The 21,389-nt window shown below is 46.7% G+C and overlaps 1 protein-coding gene across 2 annotated transcripts in view; it reads right to left on the bottom strand.

Moving 5' to 3' along the window:
- The window catches only part of GPBP1L1 (GC-rich promoter binding protein 1 like 1), a 533,935-nt gene that overhangs the window by 296,632 nt on the left and 215,914 nt on the right, over positions 1-21,389 (bottom strand). For both annotated transcript variants that reach the window (XM_078664367.1, XM_078664410.1), the window contains exon 7: positions 2,303-2,496. In XM_078664367.1, coding sequence (XP_078520493.1) covers positions 2,303-2,496 — 194 coding nt within the window. The remainder of the gene's footprint in view (positions 1-2,302; positions 2,497-21,389) is intronic.

Genomic DNA, 21,389 nt, shown 5'->3' with positions numbered 1-21,389 from the left:
GGATAGCTGGTCTATAAGGTTGACTTACAACCAATCAATAAGGGTTGTCTGGACTGATACATAGTGATCACTAGAATAGTGAGCACTGCATATCAGGCCAACTTCTCACAGGTAAGACAACTCTAAGAAGGGTCAGGGGAAGTGGAGTGACAGTATGAAGGCAGGGAAGTGGAATGACAGGAGGGAGACGCAGAAGAAGTACCACAGGCTATTTCAGGAATGACAGGCAAGTGAAGCATGCACAATTTGGTTTCGGGGTAAAGAGACAGCACTAATAAGGGGCAGTGATGAGACAGAGGACATAACAGGAGGCAGAATAAACCAGGGAAAAACAAGAAAAGTCACTCATGGTAGGAGAGCTGAGGTCTTAGGAAGGAGGCTGCAGAGGAGGGGCAAACATTGAGGGAAGCCAGTCCACCAACCCAGCCCTGTGTCTCATTGATATGATGGGTTGGGAGTGGGAGGTGCATGAGAGGGATGTCATTTAGAAATGACTACGGGTTGTGGCTGTAACCTGTAGCAACCCCAGAACTAGGAAGTAGCAAACGCAATGCCAAAAACAGACCTCATAGAGAAGACCGTTTACCTGCAATTTACTTTTTGAAGCTCCATAGGGAAATTACTCTCATTTTGAGACGAAATTCAGAATTACAATGTGCACTCTTTAAAGCAAAAAAAAAAAAGAGAAAAAAAGCACACAGTTTTAAACTTGTTGCCAGCTTCCATTATTGTGATTAGAAGAAAAACTATGTGCTTGAACAGAAGCTCCCCAAGTGTGATAGTTCCGTACAAGTGATCATGAATCGAAACTTAAGAGGAGTACGTCAGGTAACTGTAGTTTAAATACAACATATGGGCCTACTATTGGTGGCCCGGACCACTTTTTTGTTCTCAATTCATTTTGTGCATAGCCCTATGATTTAGCAATACATTTTCTCTTTGAGATCTACACTGGGCTTCAGTGACTTCAATTGGGAGGTCCTCAGAACCCAGAACCTGTGGCATCTCCTCCGAGGAGCCAGGGTCAAGGTTCATATGATGCCACTTCCTGTGAGGTCATGGAGGCCACAAAATGTTACATCTCCTCTGCTACCTCTGACACTTTGGTAAATTGACATACACAGGAGTGCAAGGTGAAAAAGAACTACAGGAGAACTCAGAAGCAAAGAACATAGAGAGGCCACAGAATGGTAATGGGTAACCAGGAAGGGCGCCAAGGAGAACATGAAGAGGTGAATGGAGAGGGATTACACAATGGTGAAGTGGGAGGCAGGGACCATTGAAGACAAATGGAACAAGTAGATCTCTGGAGAGTTGGAAGGATGCCACACACAGGAGTAAGGTGAAATGCCAGGAAAGAATGTATGCAGCAGGGAGGGCCTCAATCTAGGCCGTGAAAAACATTAACAATACAAGAACATACCTATGGGACGGTTAGTGAAGCACAGTAATACATTGCAACAATGTCAAACAATACACATTTGTGGGAAGGAAAACGGAATCCAATACTGACCGCTGTAAAAAGGAATGTGCAGTCACTAAATCTGCCAAATATAGTTGGTGGAAAATGAGGAGCCTTAACATATTTTAGGTTATTTCTAAGGAATAATGACTACTCATCAAGTGGCGCCTCTCTTGCTTGGAAAGAAATTTGAATTTTGAGGTGATGACCAAGGTAACCCAGCAAAACATTAAGCAACGTAAATTATGGACACTAATTGGCTGCTGTTGGAGGATATTGGGTATGATTCTGTAAATGAGTGGTCTGTTACACGAAAGTGAGGGGATGAGGAATACTTTATTTACTTCAAACTACTGATACATTAATTTTCAGTGTAAGCTTATATTGAGAGGAGCAGTTTGATGCAATGCTTTAAGTGCTGATCCGGTCAGCAAAGGCAAATCAAAAAACTAGGCACACTGAGGGCGAATCCTACAGATACCTTAAGCAGATGGTCCGTTTTCTACAGGGGAAGCAACCTGGTACAACTATTCTTGCTGGTCGTGAGAGAGAAAGGGCTACAATAAGCAAGCTTAGTTTTAAATAAAAGTTACTCACGCTGACACAGTTTGATTCAATAGTAGTTTATGATCTGAAAATTGTACTGGGGTGCAAAAACCTGAGAAAAGTGATTTTGGGTTTCAACAAGGATTTATGGTTATTGACAAGCTCCTATGGCTTCTACGTAGGGCATCTTTAACCCACATCATCGTAAGTCGCACGGTGAGGCCATCATGACAAACAGCTCATTCCAATATTCTGATCTGCTCTCCAATACTCTGCTCAATACAAAACACTTACCTTGGAAGGTGGTGCAGCTGGCTTAGGAACAAGGTTCTTGTACACTATCGGCACAGCTGTGGAACACTTGCTGCCACCGTTCGAAAGGTGAGGTATGGGTGATGCAAATGCAGCTGAGAAGGCCACTGGATCGTCTTTCGAGATCTTTTTGATGACCAGCATCTTAGTGGGTTGCTTGGCACTCGGAGGGTTTTCTGAAATAAAATGTGCTCTAGGTTTATAAATTAGGATGGAAAATGTAGAAACGTAGCTTCTGGATTGAGTACATATTTCACTGCAGTTGAATATAACGTTGAGTAGCACTAAACTTTAGGCCAATCCATTCTTAAAGTACCAGAAATCATAGCTGATACCTGGTAATCAACATGGTGTTCTTAGGTACCTTGCCAGAAATCAAGGCAGCTGCCTGATCAACACCGCAGACCTTTACAAAACACACCTGTATTGGATTGCTAGCACATCAGCAGAATATGGTTGGCCAAACTGTGTTCGACAATTGATGTAGAGCATGTGTATCTGCAGCCCACACATGCTACGAACTGAAGATGGTACCCTGTACTAATCTGTTCATAGAGTGTGGTGCTGTTTATTCACATGCTATGGAGGTATATGCAAGACCTTTCTTTTGGAGGAGCAGAAGGATAATAGAATTTACCCAGTAAGCATCGGTTTTGGCATGTAGAGCTGTAGATTCACATGCTTTGCATACTCCTGCCTTCTAGTGCTGGGTTTGGATGTTTGCAAGTTGTATTTGTCTTCGAAGAAGTCTTTCCAGTCATAAGGTAAAGTGACTCCTCGTTTCAGTGATACTTCAGTCATCGAATCCAGAGATCCAGATTTTTGGAGATGCAGTAATGCACAAATCTCCTATTTTGGCTACTTAACAAACATGTAGTAGACCAATGAGTAGCAGACAGTATGGCCATGCCCATCCGGGACGCTTGGGTAGCTAAATTCAAGGACAAGTGCCTGATGTCCAAGCTGAGCTACTTGGGGGTATGGGTGCCTAATTTGATCATATTACTGCTTGGGTAGATCCAGCTTTATTCTGCAGCCTTTACAGGGGTCTTAGCACCTTCCATGCTGATGACGGAACCGCTCCGTCATCAGCTGCGGTGGCGCTGTGCTGATGACGGAGCGGTTCCGTCATGGCCCGCTCGTCGCGCCGGCGCGGATTCTGCGCCTGTGCTGGGCGTTCCATTGAGCGGGCGGGGCCATGACGGAACCGCTCCGTCATGAGCACAGCTCAACCGAGGCTGGTAACGGAGCGGTTCCGTCACCAGCATGGGCGCGCCGCGCGGTCGCCCCGCCCCCTTAGCGCTGCGGCGGAATAGCCGCCGCAGCGAAGGTGTTAAATACCAGGGATGTATGGCCCAGGGTGGGCCACTAGGATGAGGGTCTTGGACACTTGCCTCATCTTTCACATCACTTGTAGGATGACTCGGCCAGTCTCATTCAAGCATAATGAAGGAGAAAGCATAGAGGTGAGGGAGGATATTAGTGACAGCCCACCACTTGTTTATCAGCAACCAGCTTTTTGGCAGTACTCACAGGTTGAGCTGCCACCACTACCAACATTTACCACTGCTGGGCTTGTTTGAGCCTGGCAAACGTCGGCCCGTTGGTGCTGTGTGGCGATTCAGCTATGAGGCAGCTGTTAAAAGCAGCTGCTAAAAAGTACCAGTTCTGCCCCTTTCACCTGTTTTCTTGCACTTGTAACTCCTCCCCCCCCCCCCCCCCAGACACTGGGAGGTGAAAAACTGCTTTCAGGTGCAGGAAGTCTAGAAGGTGGTAGGGGTGTGGCAACAAACCGGGTGCCATGGAAGCCGTATATTCTGTGATTGCTACCTCAGTGCAGCCTACGGCCATGGTGACCTTTTCATCTCTCCGTCCATGCGGTCCCTTGCCATCTATACTAACAGCTGATGCTGTGCTACAAACCTTTAACTGTAAAAATGACTCAATCACAGACCTTCAATAAAAACTCAAAGGCAGTAATTGAGCAGCCATCCCTCTGCAAAGTGAGCACAGACAGAAAAGCGCCTAGGCACTGTATAAACAATAGTGCCACTAGTTCATCCAAGTAAACGTGCTGCGATAAGTACACTGGCAAGAACTTTCAGCCAAAATAATTCTCTGCCAACCTCTTCCACACTGGCAAAACAGAGGCACAGTTCGCAGAAAGTTGTACCAAGTTTCACATCTCAGCTACCAATACATTCCTTTTTCTTTAGCCAGAGACTAAATAATTCCATCTCCCTCCACACAGTCCTTCAAAAAAGGGCATGACTACATGAGCACACAAAGGGAGGTTTCTGAAAAGTTACACTAGTACGATGCTGACAGAACTGCCCAAAAGAGAAGACTGCTGTTATCCCTTGCTACTTACCTTACATGTTTAGTCTCTACAAACTAATGACTACGCTCACCAAATCTTACAAGGGCACGAACAATGTAGTATCAAAATCCAAGACAAACCATACCACCTCTAGAATCATGACCCAAAGACATATAACCGAGGTAGAACCTTCTTGTGAGTTATCAAATACAATCTCGGAACCACAATGATCTTGGTTTAGGGCAGGGCCACTTGAATTAATTGGCAGGGGAGTGCAAAATTATGTAGCAAGGTTGACTAAATTATGCTTCACGAAAAGGCAAATTATACTGCGTAATGAGGCACATTGCGCTAGTATTACTTTATTCTTTTCGAGTTTCTACACTTGTTAACACTGTATACATAGGTTGGACCTCATTAGTACCAGTTTAACCACCAAATATAGCAATAAGCAACAGAAATGAGGCAAGTCAAACTTTGCAAAGAGCATTCTACTGTGCAGCAACACATGTGGTAGTGTGTTTTTTAAACAGCTTGAGCAAGAAACAATTATTTTGTTAGCATCTGCAGATGATGCAGCAGATCAATTATCCTGCAAATTCATACTTACATGAAAAATGCCGTTACCACACAATCACATATTTCCAATAGCCCGGGTTTAAGGGCTTTTTAAGAAAAGCCCAATAACAATCTCACATTTTGAATAAGGACTAGAGTACTTACCATATAAAGGACGAGGACCTACTAAAATCTAGTATCCTAGAATTATGGCAGCCCGGTAATTAAAGGCTTATGCCCCCCCTTCAGTAGAACGGGGGCATAAGCCTTTCCCTGGTTGGCTGAGTCCCCCCATCTGCAAGATGGCAGGGACAGAGTTGTGCTTCACCTCACCTCCCCCACCTGAGGGGTGGAGTTGGCAGAGGTGGGCACACCTCGCTTCCGTACTTGTTTTTCCCGTCTGTTCTCCCGCCCAAAGTGGGGGTCAGAACCAGTGGTGACCAGTTGCTGAGAGCAGCAAGTGGCCTGGGGAAGCTAATAAAGGCAGCAAGCTTACCCTCACAACTGGTATAGTGCACCCAGCTAGAGGGGTGACTGATCTATGCCAGGGCAGTGGGTTGTAGACATAGCACACAGGGATGTGTGCCATGTCGACTCTTCACTTTGTTCTAAACCAAAACACCCACCCTGCAAAGGCAGTGAGCGAGTGTGAAGGTACAGGACCTCTAAGGGTGGCACAATAAGTGCTGCAGCTCTTAGAAGCCTTCTCTGGTCAGTGCCCTGGGTACCTGTGGTACCATTTACCAGGGGCTGATCTGTGGCAAGAGATGCCAATTGGGTTTAGGCTTCAATGCAGTTTTAGGGAAAGAACATAGGCCCAGAGTACCCAATTAGCAGGAGCTCAGGGCACACTCAGTCAGAGCACATCAGCAAATCAGCAAAAAGTAGGGGCAATCATGCAGAAAGATGGGATTCATTGGGGCAAAGCCAACCTGTCAATATTCACCTATACGGACTAAATTGGCAAGTATTCAAGTAGTCCTACAATCAATAGCGAGTGATTTTAAAAGTAACATCAGCATCAACACTGCCCAGTCACTCAAATCTTCCAACATGTTGGCGGCTAAGACAAAGAGAGGAGAGATTGTAATCACAGCAGATACACATCATGAATTGGACCAGGCCTATTGCCAATAGAGCAACATGCAATTCTTTGTACCAGTCTTCAACTGCAATCTCAGTCCCTTCTCCAAAGGCCACACTCTTCCAACCTCCTAAGTATGAGATTAACAGTCAAGTTTTGGGAGCGCTTAGTCCAATTAAGGCAAAAGCTGCTCTGGAGCAAAACGCTAGAAGCAAAATCCCAGCTGCAAACATTGCCTCAAAGGATGAATGCACAAACTGGGAGGTTGCCGCCATACCAAGATAAAAGTCTCAAATTTTAAGGCCTCTCTATTAAAAAACTAAATGGTTAAGTAAGTTAAATAAAAAGACAAAGACCCAACTCCAGATTACACAGTTACAAAAAAAAGCCAGCAGTCAACTATATCCTCAATTTGCTGCAAAGTCCTACCAATGAATAACCAAATACAATAAGGAGCTGAAGGGGGTAAAGAACAGGTCGCCCCCCACTCACACAAACATCAACAACATGTTCAGGGGGTGAACACCTTGCTCAGTGACCCTTCCAAACAATTATAGTCACCCAACTTTGTGTGACACACCAGCGGTTATCCTTTTACCGTCTGTTTAGGAGGGACCTGAATCACCAGCTCATTGTTAAAATCAGTTGTGTCTGTGAGTTCTATCTCCCATTGTCTATCCACCCTCTGGTGTGAAAAGACCAAACAAAAACAGGTAGGGAAAAGGAAAAAAGGTGAGAAAAGGTTGGCGGTGCCTCACGGGAGTAACACCATGGGAGTCTGCAGACTGGTACTCACCTGCGTCCTCAGGTTCTCATCATCAGCAACTGCCAACCCGTAACACAAATTGTGACAAAGTGAAAAATACAAAGTACTAGGAGAGGTGTCATGTACTGCCAGTGCATCAGATAGATTATCCGGATGTACGGCAGTGTCAACCCTTTGAGAAATGGAGGGATCTGAACTGAAACACCTCAATTCCTAGTCTAAAACCGAGCTAGACAACACTGGCTATATTGCTTTGTTCCGTACTGTGTGTCTGCTCATTTAAAAGCCGACATGTTTCATTGCAAGGGCGAAACTTACGGGAATTTTGTCAGGGCAAGGGTCAATTTTCCACACTGCACCAATGGTTGTCTATTTTTTGTGTGTTTGATATATCGGGTTGTTGCCCTTCATGGGCATACCTGTAACCCCCTTTAACTTACAAGGAGGACCAAAGAACCTGTGCTGAACTAAGAAGAGGACAACGCCCACTGACTTGGTCCCAGCCCTACCGGTCTGTCCCCACCTCAAACCTGCTCCAGCGAAATCCCGGTGTGTCCTGCAACCAACTACCTCAAGAACCCCGAGGACCTGCTCTGCCTTCAAAGTGAAAGAATTTGTTTCCTGTGAGCACCGGATTTGCTCACCCACAGACTGTGGCTCCGGCCAAATCTGTGAGTCTGCACTACTCTGCACCTGACTCCTACAGCCTGAGTTAGAGTGGCCCAACACCACGAGGAGGTCTCCGCGGCGATCTGGTGATCTCTGACCTGCCTCGAATCTCCAAGCTAAGTCTGCAGCCTCTGTCTGGTGGATCCCCCCCGACAGGAGCTGGTAAAAACACCCCTGCACCAGACATCCTATGGCCTTGGGTGGCCCAACCAACAGTGTCTCAGCATCCCAACTTACCTCTCCAAATGTGTTGTCACCTTCAGAAGATCCTCGTCCGGGAGCCTGCAGTCTTTATTGCAATCGGTGAAACCCCATTGAAATAAACAGGGCACCAACGCCAAAACAGCACCTAGCCCCCCCTGCAGGTGTACTCTGGGTGCAAACTAGGATCCGCCTTTGCCATGAGCTAAACACCAGGAGCTTTGCTCCCACAACCTTGTGGCTTGCTCGTGAGCAGCCACCACCCAGAGGCCCCCTACCCACCATTGGATAACACTGGGCCTCAGCACCCTGCACCCAACCGCCCCTACGGGTGTACTTTGGGTGCTAGCTCTGATCCCCCTTTGCATTGAGCCTAACACCAGGAGCTTTGCTCCCACAACCCAGTCTTCCTTGGTTCTAGAAAATAAATATAAGGAAAATGCTACTTACCTAGTATGCATTTGTTCTTGGCATGTAGAGCTGTAGACTCCTATGCCCTGCATAGCCTGCCATCTAGAGTTGGGTCCGGATGTTTTCACTTTCTTTGAAGAAGTCTTTCCCAGTCACAAGGTGGGCGACTCGTACTTTCAGTGATAGCCCGCATGGGCATCAAATCCACTGTTGGATTGTTTTCCAGCAGAGGGTAATAATGGAGTTAGTCAGAGTAGTAGAAAGATGTCCATGTATATGTATCTAAGTAAGATATCACTGCAACAGGTAAAGATACCTGGGGAGGCAGGTGGGCACATGTGACTCTACAGCTCTACTTGCCAGGAACAGATGCATACTGGGTAAGTAGCATTTTCCGTTTGAGGCATATGAGATGTAGATCACATGCTTTGCATAGTCTATATAGCAGTGATCTCCCAAAGCGGTGGCTAACCTGTAGCTGTTGCAGTGGTTTGAAATAGTGTATGTAAAACTGCTCGGCCCACACTAGCTTGCTATCTTGCTAACACATCTACACAACAGTGTTTTGTGAATGTGTGAGGTGCAGACCATGTTGCAACTTTGCAGGAGTCATTTATGGGGATATTTCATAAGAATGACTTAGAAGACCCTAGTTTGCGGGAGGAGTGCGCTCCAGGGGGAATTGTTAATGTTAGTTTTCCTTTTGCATAGCAGGTCTGAATGCATTTGACTATCCACCGTGTAATACAGGATTTTGATGTGGGATTGCCTTTATGTGTTGGAGCAAAAGCCAAAAAGTTATTTTGTCTTACGGAAAGGTTTTGTCCTTTCTATTGAATAGAGTAATGCTCCTTTAACATCTAGGGTGTGTAGAGCACGTTTTGCCACACAATCTGGTTGAGGGAAGAACACAGATAACAACAGATTGGTTGATATGAAAGGAAGAAATGACCTTTGGTAGAAATTTAGGGTTAGTCCGAAGAACCACTGTTTTGGTGCACTTGTAAAAATGGTTCTTCTATGGTTAGTGCCTGAAGCTCACATACTCTCCTCAGTGATGTGATAGCTATGAGGAAAGCTACCTTCCAAGTGAGAAATCACATCTGTGCAATGGTTCAAAAGTTGGACCCATCAGTCTGGTGAGGACAATGTTGAGATTCCACACTGGAGCAGGTGGCAGTCTTGGGGGAATGACTCTTAATTCCTTTTATAAATGCTTTAATGACAGGCCCTCTAAAGAAAGACAAGTTGTCTCTTTTGAAGGTATGCAGCTATTGCAGCAAGATGTAAGCGTATGGATGAGTACGCTAAGTTTGAAAGTTGTAGATGTAATAAATAGCATATAATGTTCTGAACTGAAGCATCAAGCGGGTTGATTTGATTGTTATTACAATATATGACAAACCGCTGCAACTTTGCTGCATACCAATCGCTTGTGGTAGGACGCCTAACCTCTGATAATGTTTATGCAGTCTGGAGGGAGATGGAGGTAGCCAAACAGAGAAGATAACAAGGTTGAGATTACTGGGATCTGAATGTCTTATCTCTCCACGGCTCTGCGTGAGGAGATCGGGTATAAGCTGTAGTTTTTGGTGAGGAACTGCTGAGAGCTCCAACAGGGTGGCGATCCAGGGTTGAGGGCCCATGTGGGATCAACTAGGATTAGTGTCAGGGACGCCTGTCTGAGCTTCCGAACCACTAATGGAATGAGTGGGAGATGCAGAAAAGCATAGGAAAATATCCCCGACTAATTCATCCATAGCAATAAAAAAGGGGATGATGGACGGAGCGTTTGAGCAAATCAAAGACTCACCCCCAGTCAACTGATCTTGGGTTTAATCCATCACCATTCTTTAGCCCACTCAGCCACCCCATTTCAGACATGGCTATATGCAAATCAGTCAGATCCTGTGCCTCATGGGAACAGTCCAGCCCGAACTGCCAAGCCAGGTCTTCCATGCACCGGAAACAAGCATCCTGCATTGCCTCTGGACAATGGGTGTGGATTCAAAGTTTGGAAATTTTGCATTTAGGCATGTGGCGAACATATCTATGTCTGTGAAGCTCCTCATCTGAAAGAATAGGAGGAGAACTAGAGTGTGACGTTCCCACTCATAGATCGGTTGTCTTTGACGACAGAGAAGATCTGCTATTTGATGGTCTACTCCTAGAAGGTGTTCTGCAAGGAGATACATTTTGTGGCATATGGCCCCCTCCAGATATTCTGTGCTAGTTGTGACAGCTAGCGAGAGTGTGTCCCCCCCTGTATGTAGTACACTGCGGTCATGTCTGTCCGTATCAGGACAGATTTGCCTACTAGATGAACCGGAAAGGCTTTTGAGAGCTAAAGAAATCGCTAGACGCTTTAGATGATTTATGTGTAGCTGCTTTGCTGCAAGCTCCACATACCCTGATGAGCTCTCCAACCAGTGAGCGATGCATCTGCTGTTAGCACGGTCCTTTTAAAAGGGCCACCCTTTTGAAAGATTTTGTGGAGGCCACCACTGCAGAGATCAATGTGTGCGGCTGTCCACCAACACTTGATCTGATAACCGACTCCCGAGCCTGGTTCCACGGACGTGCTAATCGTTCCTGAAGGGGACGCATTTGAAGTCTTGCGTAAGGGACTATTAGGATGCAAGACTCCACAATCCCTATTAACTGCATGAACACTCAAGCTGGCAATGAGTGTTGAGGCTGAAACTGAGATAGTAGTCTGCATGTTGCGGATTCTGACTGGATTGGGGTAGGCCAGAGCCTGTTGTGCATCTATAGTGGCTCCCTAATACACATGTGTGTTGGATGGTTGGAGATGGGACTTGGACAGATTTACTGTGAATACAAGATCGTGGAGCAGCTGCACTTTTTTTTAGTGTGACGTAGACCGCTTTGCTGCAAGTTGGCCTTTATGAGCCAGTCGTCTAAGTATGGGAAGACGTGCATGCGTTGTCTTCGTAGATGAGCTGCGACTACTGCCAGGCATTTGGTGAAAACCCTGGGTGCAGTGGTGACTCCGAATGGGAGCACCTTGAATTGATAATGTTGGAACACTACCACGAACCTGAGATGTTTGCAGTGAGAGGGGTGTATTGAGATATGGAAATAGGCGTCCTTGCTGAAGGAGCAGGAGCACTTGAGTATTACCATATGAAAGTGGTCTGATTGAATGTATTGATTTAGGTCTCTGAGGTCTAGTGCAGGCCTGAGAGAGCTGCCCTCCTTGGGAATTAAGAAGTACAGGGAGTATACACCGGCCCTTTGGTTCTATAGCTCCTTTCCTTAACAGAGAGAGAGGACTCCTTGCTTGAGAAGGTTGAGATGTTCTTGTGACATTGGTGGAAAGTTTGGGAGAGTGTCTGTAAGTTCCAAGCAGTAACCATATTGGATAATTTGTAGAACCCATCTGTCTGAGGTGATTGTATTCCAGAGGGGGAGAGACGTCCCCCAACAGGAGTGGAATGATCAGGGGGTAGCGGAAAGAAGACCCTGCTTCTTGTTTGTGGGGGGAGTGCGTGTTGAGTTGCCTCTGCCTCTTCCCTTACAGTGGTTTCCTCTAAACCCACCTCTAAAATTGCATTTTGAGGAGGGCGATGGATTGTTGCCCTTGTAAGAGGAGGAGGGATTCTTTGTGGATATATTCTTGGAGCCAACCCTGTAAAAGGAGCAACGTAAGTATTCCCTATTTGAAGGTAACGAATAGTTTCTTACCTGTCGGTGTTATTTCGCAGCTTGAAGATCTTTCTAGATTCACTATGCTGTGCATTATTTTGCCGTTTAGTGGTTGAGTCCGGAATCGTAGTCTTTTCTTTCTTTTTTTTCCCCGTAGCCCAGGTGGGCGTCGACGTCCCACCTTCTGGTGTACTTCCTGTGCCATCTTCGGATTCTTTGTTTCTTGTTTTTGTGTTCTGTTCGTGAATCCTTGGCAATGTTTTTCAGTTCTTTCTTAAATTAAATGAATTTTCACTTTGTCTCCTAAAGTGTCCGTTTGTATTTTATTCCTTGTATTTCCACCTTCTTCTCCTGCCTCATCTTTCTGGCGGAGGTGGGTGGGTTCGCTAGTGAATCCAGAAAGATCTTCAAGCTGCAAAACAACACCGACAGGTAAGAAACTATTCGTTTTGCATCGTGAATCTTTCTGGATTCACTATGCTGTGCATACACTTTGTAGCGGTTTGTTATGTTTGTGGCGGCTGGGTGGAAGATGAGCGTTGGTTGTTGAATATATGTTGAAGCACTTTCTGTCCTATTTGTGCTTCCTTGGTAATCTGTATATCCACGCAGTAGTGCTTAGTGAACGTGTGCACTGAAGTCCATGTTGCCGCCAGGCATATGTCTTGAATGGGTGTGTTAGCCAGGAAGGCTATTGTTGCTCCTTTTTTCCTGGTAAAGTGGGCTTGTGCCCCCTCTGTTAGTTCTTGACCTGCCTGCTTGTGGCAGAATTGTATTGTTTGTGCGATCCACAGTGCAATGGTGCCCGTTGTTACTGGTCTACCCCGGAAACTGCTTGCGAAGGACACAAAGAACTGTTTGGTTTTCCTGTGCTCTTTAGTTCATGTAATGCATTACTGCCCTTCTAGCGTCCAGAATGTGCAGGACCCTCTACGCTTGTTGATGGTTTCTGAAAGGAGCTTGGTATTTGTATTGTCTGGTTCATGTAAAACCTTGACAGCACCTTTGGCATAAAGTGTGGGTCAGTTCTCATTACCACCCTATCATTGTGTATTTGAATGTAGGGTTCTTACAGTGTTAGCGCTTGCAGTTCGCTTACCCTGCGTAGTGAGGTGATTGCCACTAGAAAGGCCGTCTTCATTCTGAGCATTTGTAGTGATGCCTTATGAATGGGTTCCAAAGGCGCCTTCATAAGCTCGGTTAGGACTAAATTAAGCTTTCATGCCGGCTGTGGCATCCTTTTGGATGGCGCTATCCTTTTAGCCCCTTCCAGGAATCTTTTTACTACTTGTGAAGTAAAGAAGCTCTTTCCTGTCTCTCCTCTTGTGTAGGCTACTATTGCTGCTAGGTGTACCCTCCGAGAGGTGGAACTTCGGTTTGATTTGAGTAGGTGTGTTATATATTTTAGCACCGTTGATTCCCTTAACTTATTGTGCAGTTTCTCCTTGACACACCATTGTATGAATCTTTTCCGTTTTACCACATAGCACTTCCGTGTGGTAGATCTTCTTGCCTCTCGTAGCACCCGCAGTGTGCTCTCCGGCAGATTCTGAAACTATGTATTCAGGAGCCATGCCGCTCAGCAGAGGCTCTCTGGCTCTGGGTGGAGTACCTCTCCGTTTTGCATGGAGAGTAAGTCCTTTCTTTTCCCGAATTCGTGAGGCGGTCCCAGCGCCATCGCCACTATTTGCGAGAACCATGACTGCCCGGCCCACTGTGGTGCCACCAGAATCAGAGTCATGTTGCTGGTTCTGCATTTGTTGAGTACCCTGTGTAACAGTGGTATCGGGGGGAAAAGCGTAGGCAAATGTTTTCGACCAGCTTATCCATAGGGCATTCCCTTGGGATTCTTCCCTTGGGTGCCTGGATGCAAAGTATCGGCATTTTGCATTCAGGTGTGTTGCAAATAGGTCTATAGTGTTTGTTGATGTAGAACATCGTTGTGGTGTTGTCGGTCTGTATCAACACTCTTTGCCCGGACAGTTGTTTCTGGAAGGCTTTCAGGGCGAGGAACACGGTCTTTAGTTCCAGGTACTTGATGTGCCTGATCGCATCTGTTGGAGTCCACAGGCCTCGCACCTTGAGTTGGTTCATGTGTGCTCCCCATCCCTTCTGGGATGCGTCTGTGGTGATGGTCACTATTGGGTTTCGTTGTGTCAAAGGCTTCCCTCTGGTTATGTTCTCGTTGTTCCACCACGCCATCTCCTCTTGCACTGCGTGCGTTACAACCACTAGATCTTCCCAACTCCCTGTAGCTTGTGACCATTGTTGTTGCAGCCATTCCTGGAATGGTCTCATGTGTAGCCATATATTGGGGACTAGGTCTATGCAGGACGCCATCATCCCCATGATCTTGCTCGCTGTCCTCACTGTCGGAGCTCGCCCCTTCTGGTACGGACGTGTCTCCTTCAGCAGGGCAAGTGTTCTCTTGTCGCTGGGGAACACTTTGCTCTGTATGGTGTTGATCTGTGCGCCTAAGAAGATCTTCACTTGCTCTGGTTCCATGGAGTATTTCCCCCCCAGTGTATTGAGAATCCCAGTTCTGTTAGCGTTTTTGTGACCCGTTGTGCATGTTCCTTGCATTGCTTGTAGGAACTTGCCTTTATGAGCCAGTCGTCGAGGTAAGGGTATACTTGGATTCCTTCCCTCCTTAGGTGCGCAGCCACGGCAGCGAGGCACCCTTGGTGCGGATTTTAGTACGAAGGCCAGGGCGGTGAACTGGTAGTGTCCTTGTTGATGGCAAATCTCAGTAGATGTTTGTGCTGTCTGTTCATGGGAGTAGGTAGGCGTCCTTTAGGTCTATGGTGGAGAAAGTCTCCGTCCCTTATCTGAGGAATGACTTCTTGAAGAGATGTCATCTTGAATTTTTGTGTTCTTATGTGTTGGTTTAGGAACCGTAGGTCCAGGATAGGTCTTGGGGTTTTGTCTACCTTTGGTACGAGGAAGTAGTTCCCTTGATTCTTTCTTTTAAAGATACTGTTTCTATGGCTTCCTTGTGGAGGAGTTGTTTGGTGGTTTCTTTTCCAGTTCTATGCAATATCCGAACTGTAGGATGTTCAGTATCTATTTGTCCGTTATTTTCTTCCATTCCTGGTTGAAGTGGTTTAGTCTGCCTCCTACTGGTGTTACATGCTCGTTGATCTTTTGTCCGTGTAACCCTTTTTTGCTGACTGTTGTGCCCCGCCCCTGGAGGTGTTGTGTGGGTGGGCACGGTTAGTGGTGCGGAGTCACTTTGAAGTGGTTTGCTGCCCCCCCCCTTCTTGTTTGTCCTTGTCCATTCGCCCTCCCGCGAAAGGACTAGCCCAGAAGTTGGTATTGCCAGGTTTGTATTTGCTGGCCCTGCTGTGCTTGGTTGTCGCCCTGGTAGCCCTGCTGGAATGTCTGATGTGACGTTCCCGGCTGGTTTCCCCCTCTTCCGTTTGGCCTCCGTGTCGGTGTGCCTCTCCTCATTCCTCTGAATTACAAGGCCCCCATGGACCTTGCAGTTTCATTTTCTTTTTTGAGGTGGGTGAGCTTCTCATCTACTGGTGCTCCGAACAGAGTTTCACCATTGAAGGGGGTGTTCAGGATGTTATTCTGTACTTCCGGCTTCAAGCCTGATATTCTCAGCCAGGGATGCCTTCTCTGTGACCTCAATCATCATGAGCCTGCTGGACATGTTTGCCGCATCCAGGGCTGATTTCAGGCATGAGTTGGCTATATTCTTGCCTTCCTCCACCAGGTGTTGCCCTCTGTTGGTATTGCTCAGGGAGGTGTTTGAGCAGTTGTCCGACATCGTCCCAATGCTGGTACGTATGCCTGTTGAGTAAGGCATTAGAGTTCGCAATGCGGCAGTGTACTGCTGCATTCCTCTCTATTTTCCTTCCAGTGATGTCTATCCTCTTACTCTTTGTCAGGTGGTGGGTCTGAGTTTGTGGGAACCTTGGCCCTTTTTCTGGCTGTGGCTGCAATAATGGAGTCAGCTCTGACGGATCCCTGGATGTAGGGAGGATCCTTAGAGGAGTGTTTGTAATTTCTCTGTCCTAGGTGTGACAGACCTGCAGCTTGCTGGTTCTTTGAAAGCTTCCCTCCCCTGGTCCAGGACGCTTGGTAGCATGGGGAGGAATTGGCTCCTGATTTGAGTGGGGAGCAGGGTCTCTAGGAGGAAGCAGGCTTTTGGTTTTTCTTCCTCTATTTTCACTCCATAAGTTGTTGCCACGTTCCTGATGACCACGTTATAGATCCCAATGTCATCTGGCGGCAAAGGCCTCAAAGAATAGGTCTCCACTGCCTCTTCCGGGCTTTCGACGTGGAGATCCTGCCAATTGAGGTCCTGCGCCATCGAGGATGCCATGTCCAAACTCGTGCGCTGGTCTTCTTCGCCTTCCTCGAAATAGTATAGGCCCTCTTCCTCTTGGTGTTCCTGGGGCTCGGGAGTTTTTGGCGGCTCTTCGGCGTCGAACTCCTCCTCGACGACAGTCGTAGGTGGGCTTCGACAGGATGGTGAACCTCTTCATCCGCTCGTCGAATTCTCTTTTCCTTTGCAGGATGTTATCCATTTCGGCCTCAAGCCTTCTCTTTTTCCTTTCCATCTCCGCGGCCTGTTCGGCGTCAAGTGTTTCGGACGATCTCTTTGACGTAGACTTCGAAGCAGCCTTCGGGTCCTTTTCCATCGCCGAGTGCTCCTTTTCGGGGGCGTGCTTCGACGACCTAGGCTTTTCGTGTTGTTTTGCTGCCTGGGAGTCCTTTTCAAAGGATCCCCAGGGCGGTTTGTCCCTGGATGCAGCTGCGGCCGTCGAAATTTTCGGCAGCAGTGCTCCCTTCGTGGACTTAGACTGTTATTGGAGAGTCTGACTCAGGCTGTCGCGAGTCTGTCGGGGTTTTAGGGGTCGACGTCTCTCCTACCTCTTTTGTAGTTTTCTTATCGGTCTCTACAACCGTGAAGTCATCTGATCCCTCGGCGATGTTGTCCTCTTCGTCACTGGAGAGGCCCAAGTCCTGAAGCGACGGAGGTTGGCCTATTCCTTGCAATCTGTGGTTGGCTATCCTCTGCCTCTCTCTAATCCGGAGAGTCTTCGGGGTGAAGACAGAGCAGGCGTTGCAATCCTTGCTTTCGTGGTCGACCGGCAGGCAAAGGATGCAAACCGGGTGCTGGTCCTTCTGCGCGTACTAGTGGTGGCAAATGCGGCAGAATTTGAACGGGGTCTTGTTCATTCCTGCGCTGAGGGGGGCCCCTTGTGTGCGCATTCTCCGTTGGACGTCGAAGTATTCAAAGTTCTCCTCCTTCTTAGTCGTCCTGGCTCGGTGATATTGTTCCTGGATGTCTTCTCCAATCTTTTTCGGTGGATTTCAGCTTTTTCTTTCTTTTTTTCTCCAAAACTCTGGAACCTCTCGGTGACGATCCAGACCCAACGGCAGAAAAAAGAATCTGAAGATGGCGCCCAAAGGTGGGAGCTTCCGCAGGAAGCGTGCCGACGCCACAGGAAGTACACTGGAAGGTGGGACGTCAAAGAAGAAAAGACTATGATTCCGGACCCAACCACTAGACCGCAGAATAATGCACAACATAGCGAATCCAGAAAGATTCACGCTGCAAAACTGCAAAGCCCCCATGGATGACCAGTGTCATTTTTCATTTTTTCCATTTAAGTATCAAATGCTGGGCCAAAGATGCATTCCTTGTCAAATGGTTGCTTGAGAAGGATTAGTTACTTACCTGTAATCCTAGTTCTCTTCCAGGGGTATACTCATCAAAGTCATAAGCACTGAATAGTCCCGCCCACGTGCGGGACCCAGGAGCAATAGCCAATAATATGCATATATCTACATATATATATATATAAATGCATATAAATACGCATAAAATAACCATATATATATATAAATGCATATAAATACGCATAAAATAACCATATATATATATATATATATATATATATATATATATATATATATATATATATATATATATATATATATATATATATATATATATATATATATATATATATATATATATATATATATATATATATAGATAGATAATATGCATATACATATGCAGCCCAAAATAACCAAACTAGGCTCAGAAAACTGCCATAATAGCCTGTAAAAACTTTACATTTGCTAAATAAAGACATATAAAACACATTATATGCTAGTGTAAAGAAGAAAACACTGCCTAGGTTTTCTTTGAAACACAAAACCTTTATTTTCAAAGGTAAAAACAGGCAGGATCATAGAGGCAGCTTTAGCCTAGATAGGCTGCATTGTAACAGAAAAATCTGGCGCCGTGCCTTTAAGACCTCTGTGAGCCTCCAGGCTCCCATCATGCACCACAGGTGACAGTTAGGTCAGTTCTTTTGGACGGCGTATAACAGTGTGATAACTGCATGGGTAACATGTAAAAGAGACAGTTCTGGTTTTCGTCCGGGGAGGAGGGTGGGGGTGCTTATGACTTTGATGAGTATACCCCTGGAAGAGAACTAAGATTACAGGTAAGTAACTAATCCTTCTCTTCCAGGGGATACTCATCAATAGTCATAAGCACTGAATAGAGTAGCAAGCACATCCCATACCCTGCGGACGAATACCAGACTCTCTAAACGGTACACTCATATAGATATTACCCAAACAAATTCCTCAGGGATGCCTGACCAACTTGGGCATCCGCTTGAGCATCAGAATCAAGGCAGTAATGGCGAGAAAAGGTGTGAACCGAACGCCATGTAGCCGCCTTACAAATTTCATGAACAGGAACATTAAGCATTGCTATAGTAGCAGCCTTTCCTCTAGTGGAGTGCGCTCTCGGTCTACCCGGGAGCTGTTTTCGTGCCAACTGATAACATAACAAAATGCATGACACAATCCATCTAGAAATAGACCTCTTGGATGCAGGCAAGCCCGTATTTAGAGGACTATAGTTCGCAAACAGATGATCAGTCTTTCGAACACCTTTAGTTTTATCAAGGTAAAACTTCAAAACTCTTTTCAAATCCAAAGAGTGCAGAGGTTTTTCAGCTGAAGAGCTCGGATTAGCAAAAAATGTAGGTAGTGTCACTGACTGGTTAATGTGAAAATCCGAGACTACCTTAGGAAGGAATCTGGGATGAGTCCGAAGCACCACTCTATTCGCATGGAAAACAAGATAGGGTTCTGTAGCACAAAAGGCCTGAATCTCGCTCACCCTGCGCACAGAAGTGATAGCTACAAGAAAGGACACCTTCAATGACAGATGTTGAAGGGAAGCCTTATGTATAGGTTCAAATGGAGGACCCATCAATTTAGACAAAACCACATTAAGTTCCCAAGGAGGTGACGGAGCCCTCACGGGAGGATACACTTTCCTGAGACCCTCCAGGAAATCCTTCACAACTGGCATTTGAAAGAAAGACCCCTGGGTAGGGGACTTTCGATATGCTGTTATTGCTGCCAGATGGACTTTAATAGAGGAATACTGTAAACCTGCTTTGGCTAAAGAAAGTAAGTATGGTAACAGTACCTGTTCCTGACCTCGAATCGGGTCATGTCCTTCAGCAGCACACCACATGAAAAAACGCTTCCACTTGAAAGCATACGTCTTTCTTGTAGAAGCTCTCCTTGCCTCTCGTAAAATTTGCACGCAGTCCTGCGAGAGGCCTAGATGTCCATACTGGACGAACTCAGGAACCATACAGCTAGCTTCAGGGACGGCAGGTTGGGATGGAACACCCTGCCGTTCTCTCTCGTCAGCAGATCCAGACAACACGGAAGCCTCCTGTGCGGCACTTTGGATAGATGCAGGAGATCCGGGTACCACCATTGGCGAGGCCAATCCGGAGCCACTAGAATCATGTCTGTCTGCGACTTGTACAGTTTCTTGATCACCAAGGGAATGAGTGGAATCGGAGGAAATGCGTAGAGTAATTTCTCTGACCAGTCTATCCATAGAGCATTCCCCTTGGACCCTCGTTGTGGGTACCTGGACGCGAAGACACGGCATTTTGCATTGTCGGCGTCCGCGAAGAGATCGATTTCTGGTGTCCCCCAGGACCGGAAGACATCTCTTATCACTTCGTCTTTTAAGACCCAGTCGTGCGCTTCTGCGAAGTGTCTGCTTAGGTCGTCCGCTTGGACGTTGAGGACACCGGGCAGATGGACAGCTGAAATTGTCATACCCCGAGCCAGAAGCCACTTCCAGATTGCTTGCGCTTCCAGCGACAGAGGTCTGGATCTCGTTCCGCCCTGCTTGTTCAGATAGTACATCGTTGTTGTATTGTCCGTCTGAACAAGCAGAGAGGCTGACGTGAGTGCTGGAAAGAAAGCCTTGAGAGCCAGATGAACCGCTCTGAGTTCCAACATGTTTATGTGATACAGTCTCTTTCTCTGACCACACTCCTTGAACTTGAAGGGGACCCAGATGGGCGCCCCATCCCTGCAGGGACGCATCTGTCACCAGCGATCGTCTGGGCATGTCCTCTTGAAAAGGCACTCCCACTATCAAATGACTCCGCTGCATCCACCATCGAATGGAGATCCACACTGACAGAGGTAGCGACAGTTTGTCTTCCCAACGGTTTGAAAACTGGGACCACTGATCCTCCAGAAACTGTTGCAGAGGTCTCATGTGCAGTCTGGCGTTCGGAACAAGGAAAATGCAAGACGCCATGGATCCTAGCAGAGACGAGATCTGTCTGGCCGTTGGTCGAAGATTCTTTAGTAAGGTTTGACATTTGAGGAGAACAGAGGATAGTCTCTCCTCCGAAGGATACACTTTTGCGTCCTTTGAATCTAGAAGTGCGCCCAGATAGTGTATCCTCTGTGTGGGGTTGAGGATAGACTTTTTGAAGTTCACGTGCAGGCCTGCCTCCGCAGCTGATGTATGCAGAACGTGAGATGTTGTTGAAGCAGACTCGGGGACGCACTCTTTAGCAGCCAATCGTCTAGATAGGGATAGACGAAAATGCGTCTTTTCCTTAGGAAAGCTGCTACGACTGCCATGCACTTTGAGAAGGTGCGAGGAGCTGACTTTAGCCCGAAGGGCAAGACTGCGTACTGGTAATGACTGGTTTGTATGCAAAACCTTAGAAATTTCCGATGCTTTGGGGCGATGGGGATGTGAAAATACGCATCCTGAAGATCTATGGAGCACATCCAGCCCCTTTGATGCAGAAGTGGAATTATTTGATGTAACGCCAGCATTCTGAACTTTTCTCGCCGAATGAATTGATTGAGGCGCCTGAGATCTAGTATGAGCCTGAACTCCTTGTTTGGACCTTTCTTTGGAACTAGAAAGTATCGGGAGTAAATGCCTTGTCGACGATGTGCCCTCGGGACCTCCTCGATGGCTTTCTTTAAGATTAATGCAGACACCTCCTGCTTCAAAAGATGAAGTCGATGGAACACAGACTTTTGAGGAGGAATGGAAGGTGGA

The sequence above is a fragment of the Lissotriton helveticus genome, chromosome 1_1 (assembly GCF_964261635.1).
Source record: "Lissotriton helveticus chromosome 1_1, aLisHel1.1, whole genome shotgun sequence".
In the NCBI taxonomy this organism is placed as follows: domain Eukaryota; kingdom Metazoa; phylum Chordata; class Amphibia; order Caudata; family Salamandridae; genus Lissotriton; species Lissotriton helveticus.
This window is presented reverse-complemented; position numbering and strand designations above follow the sequence as displayed.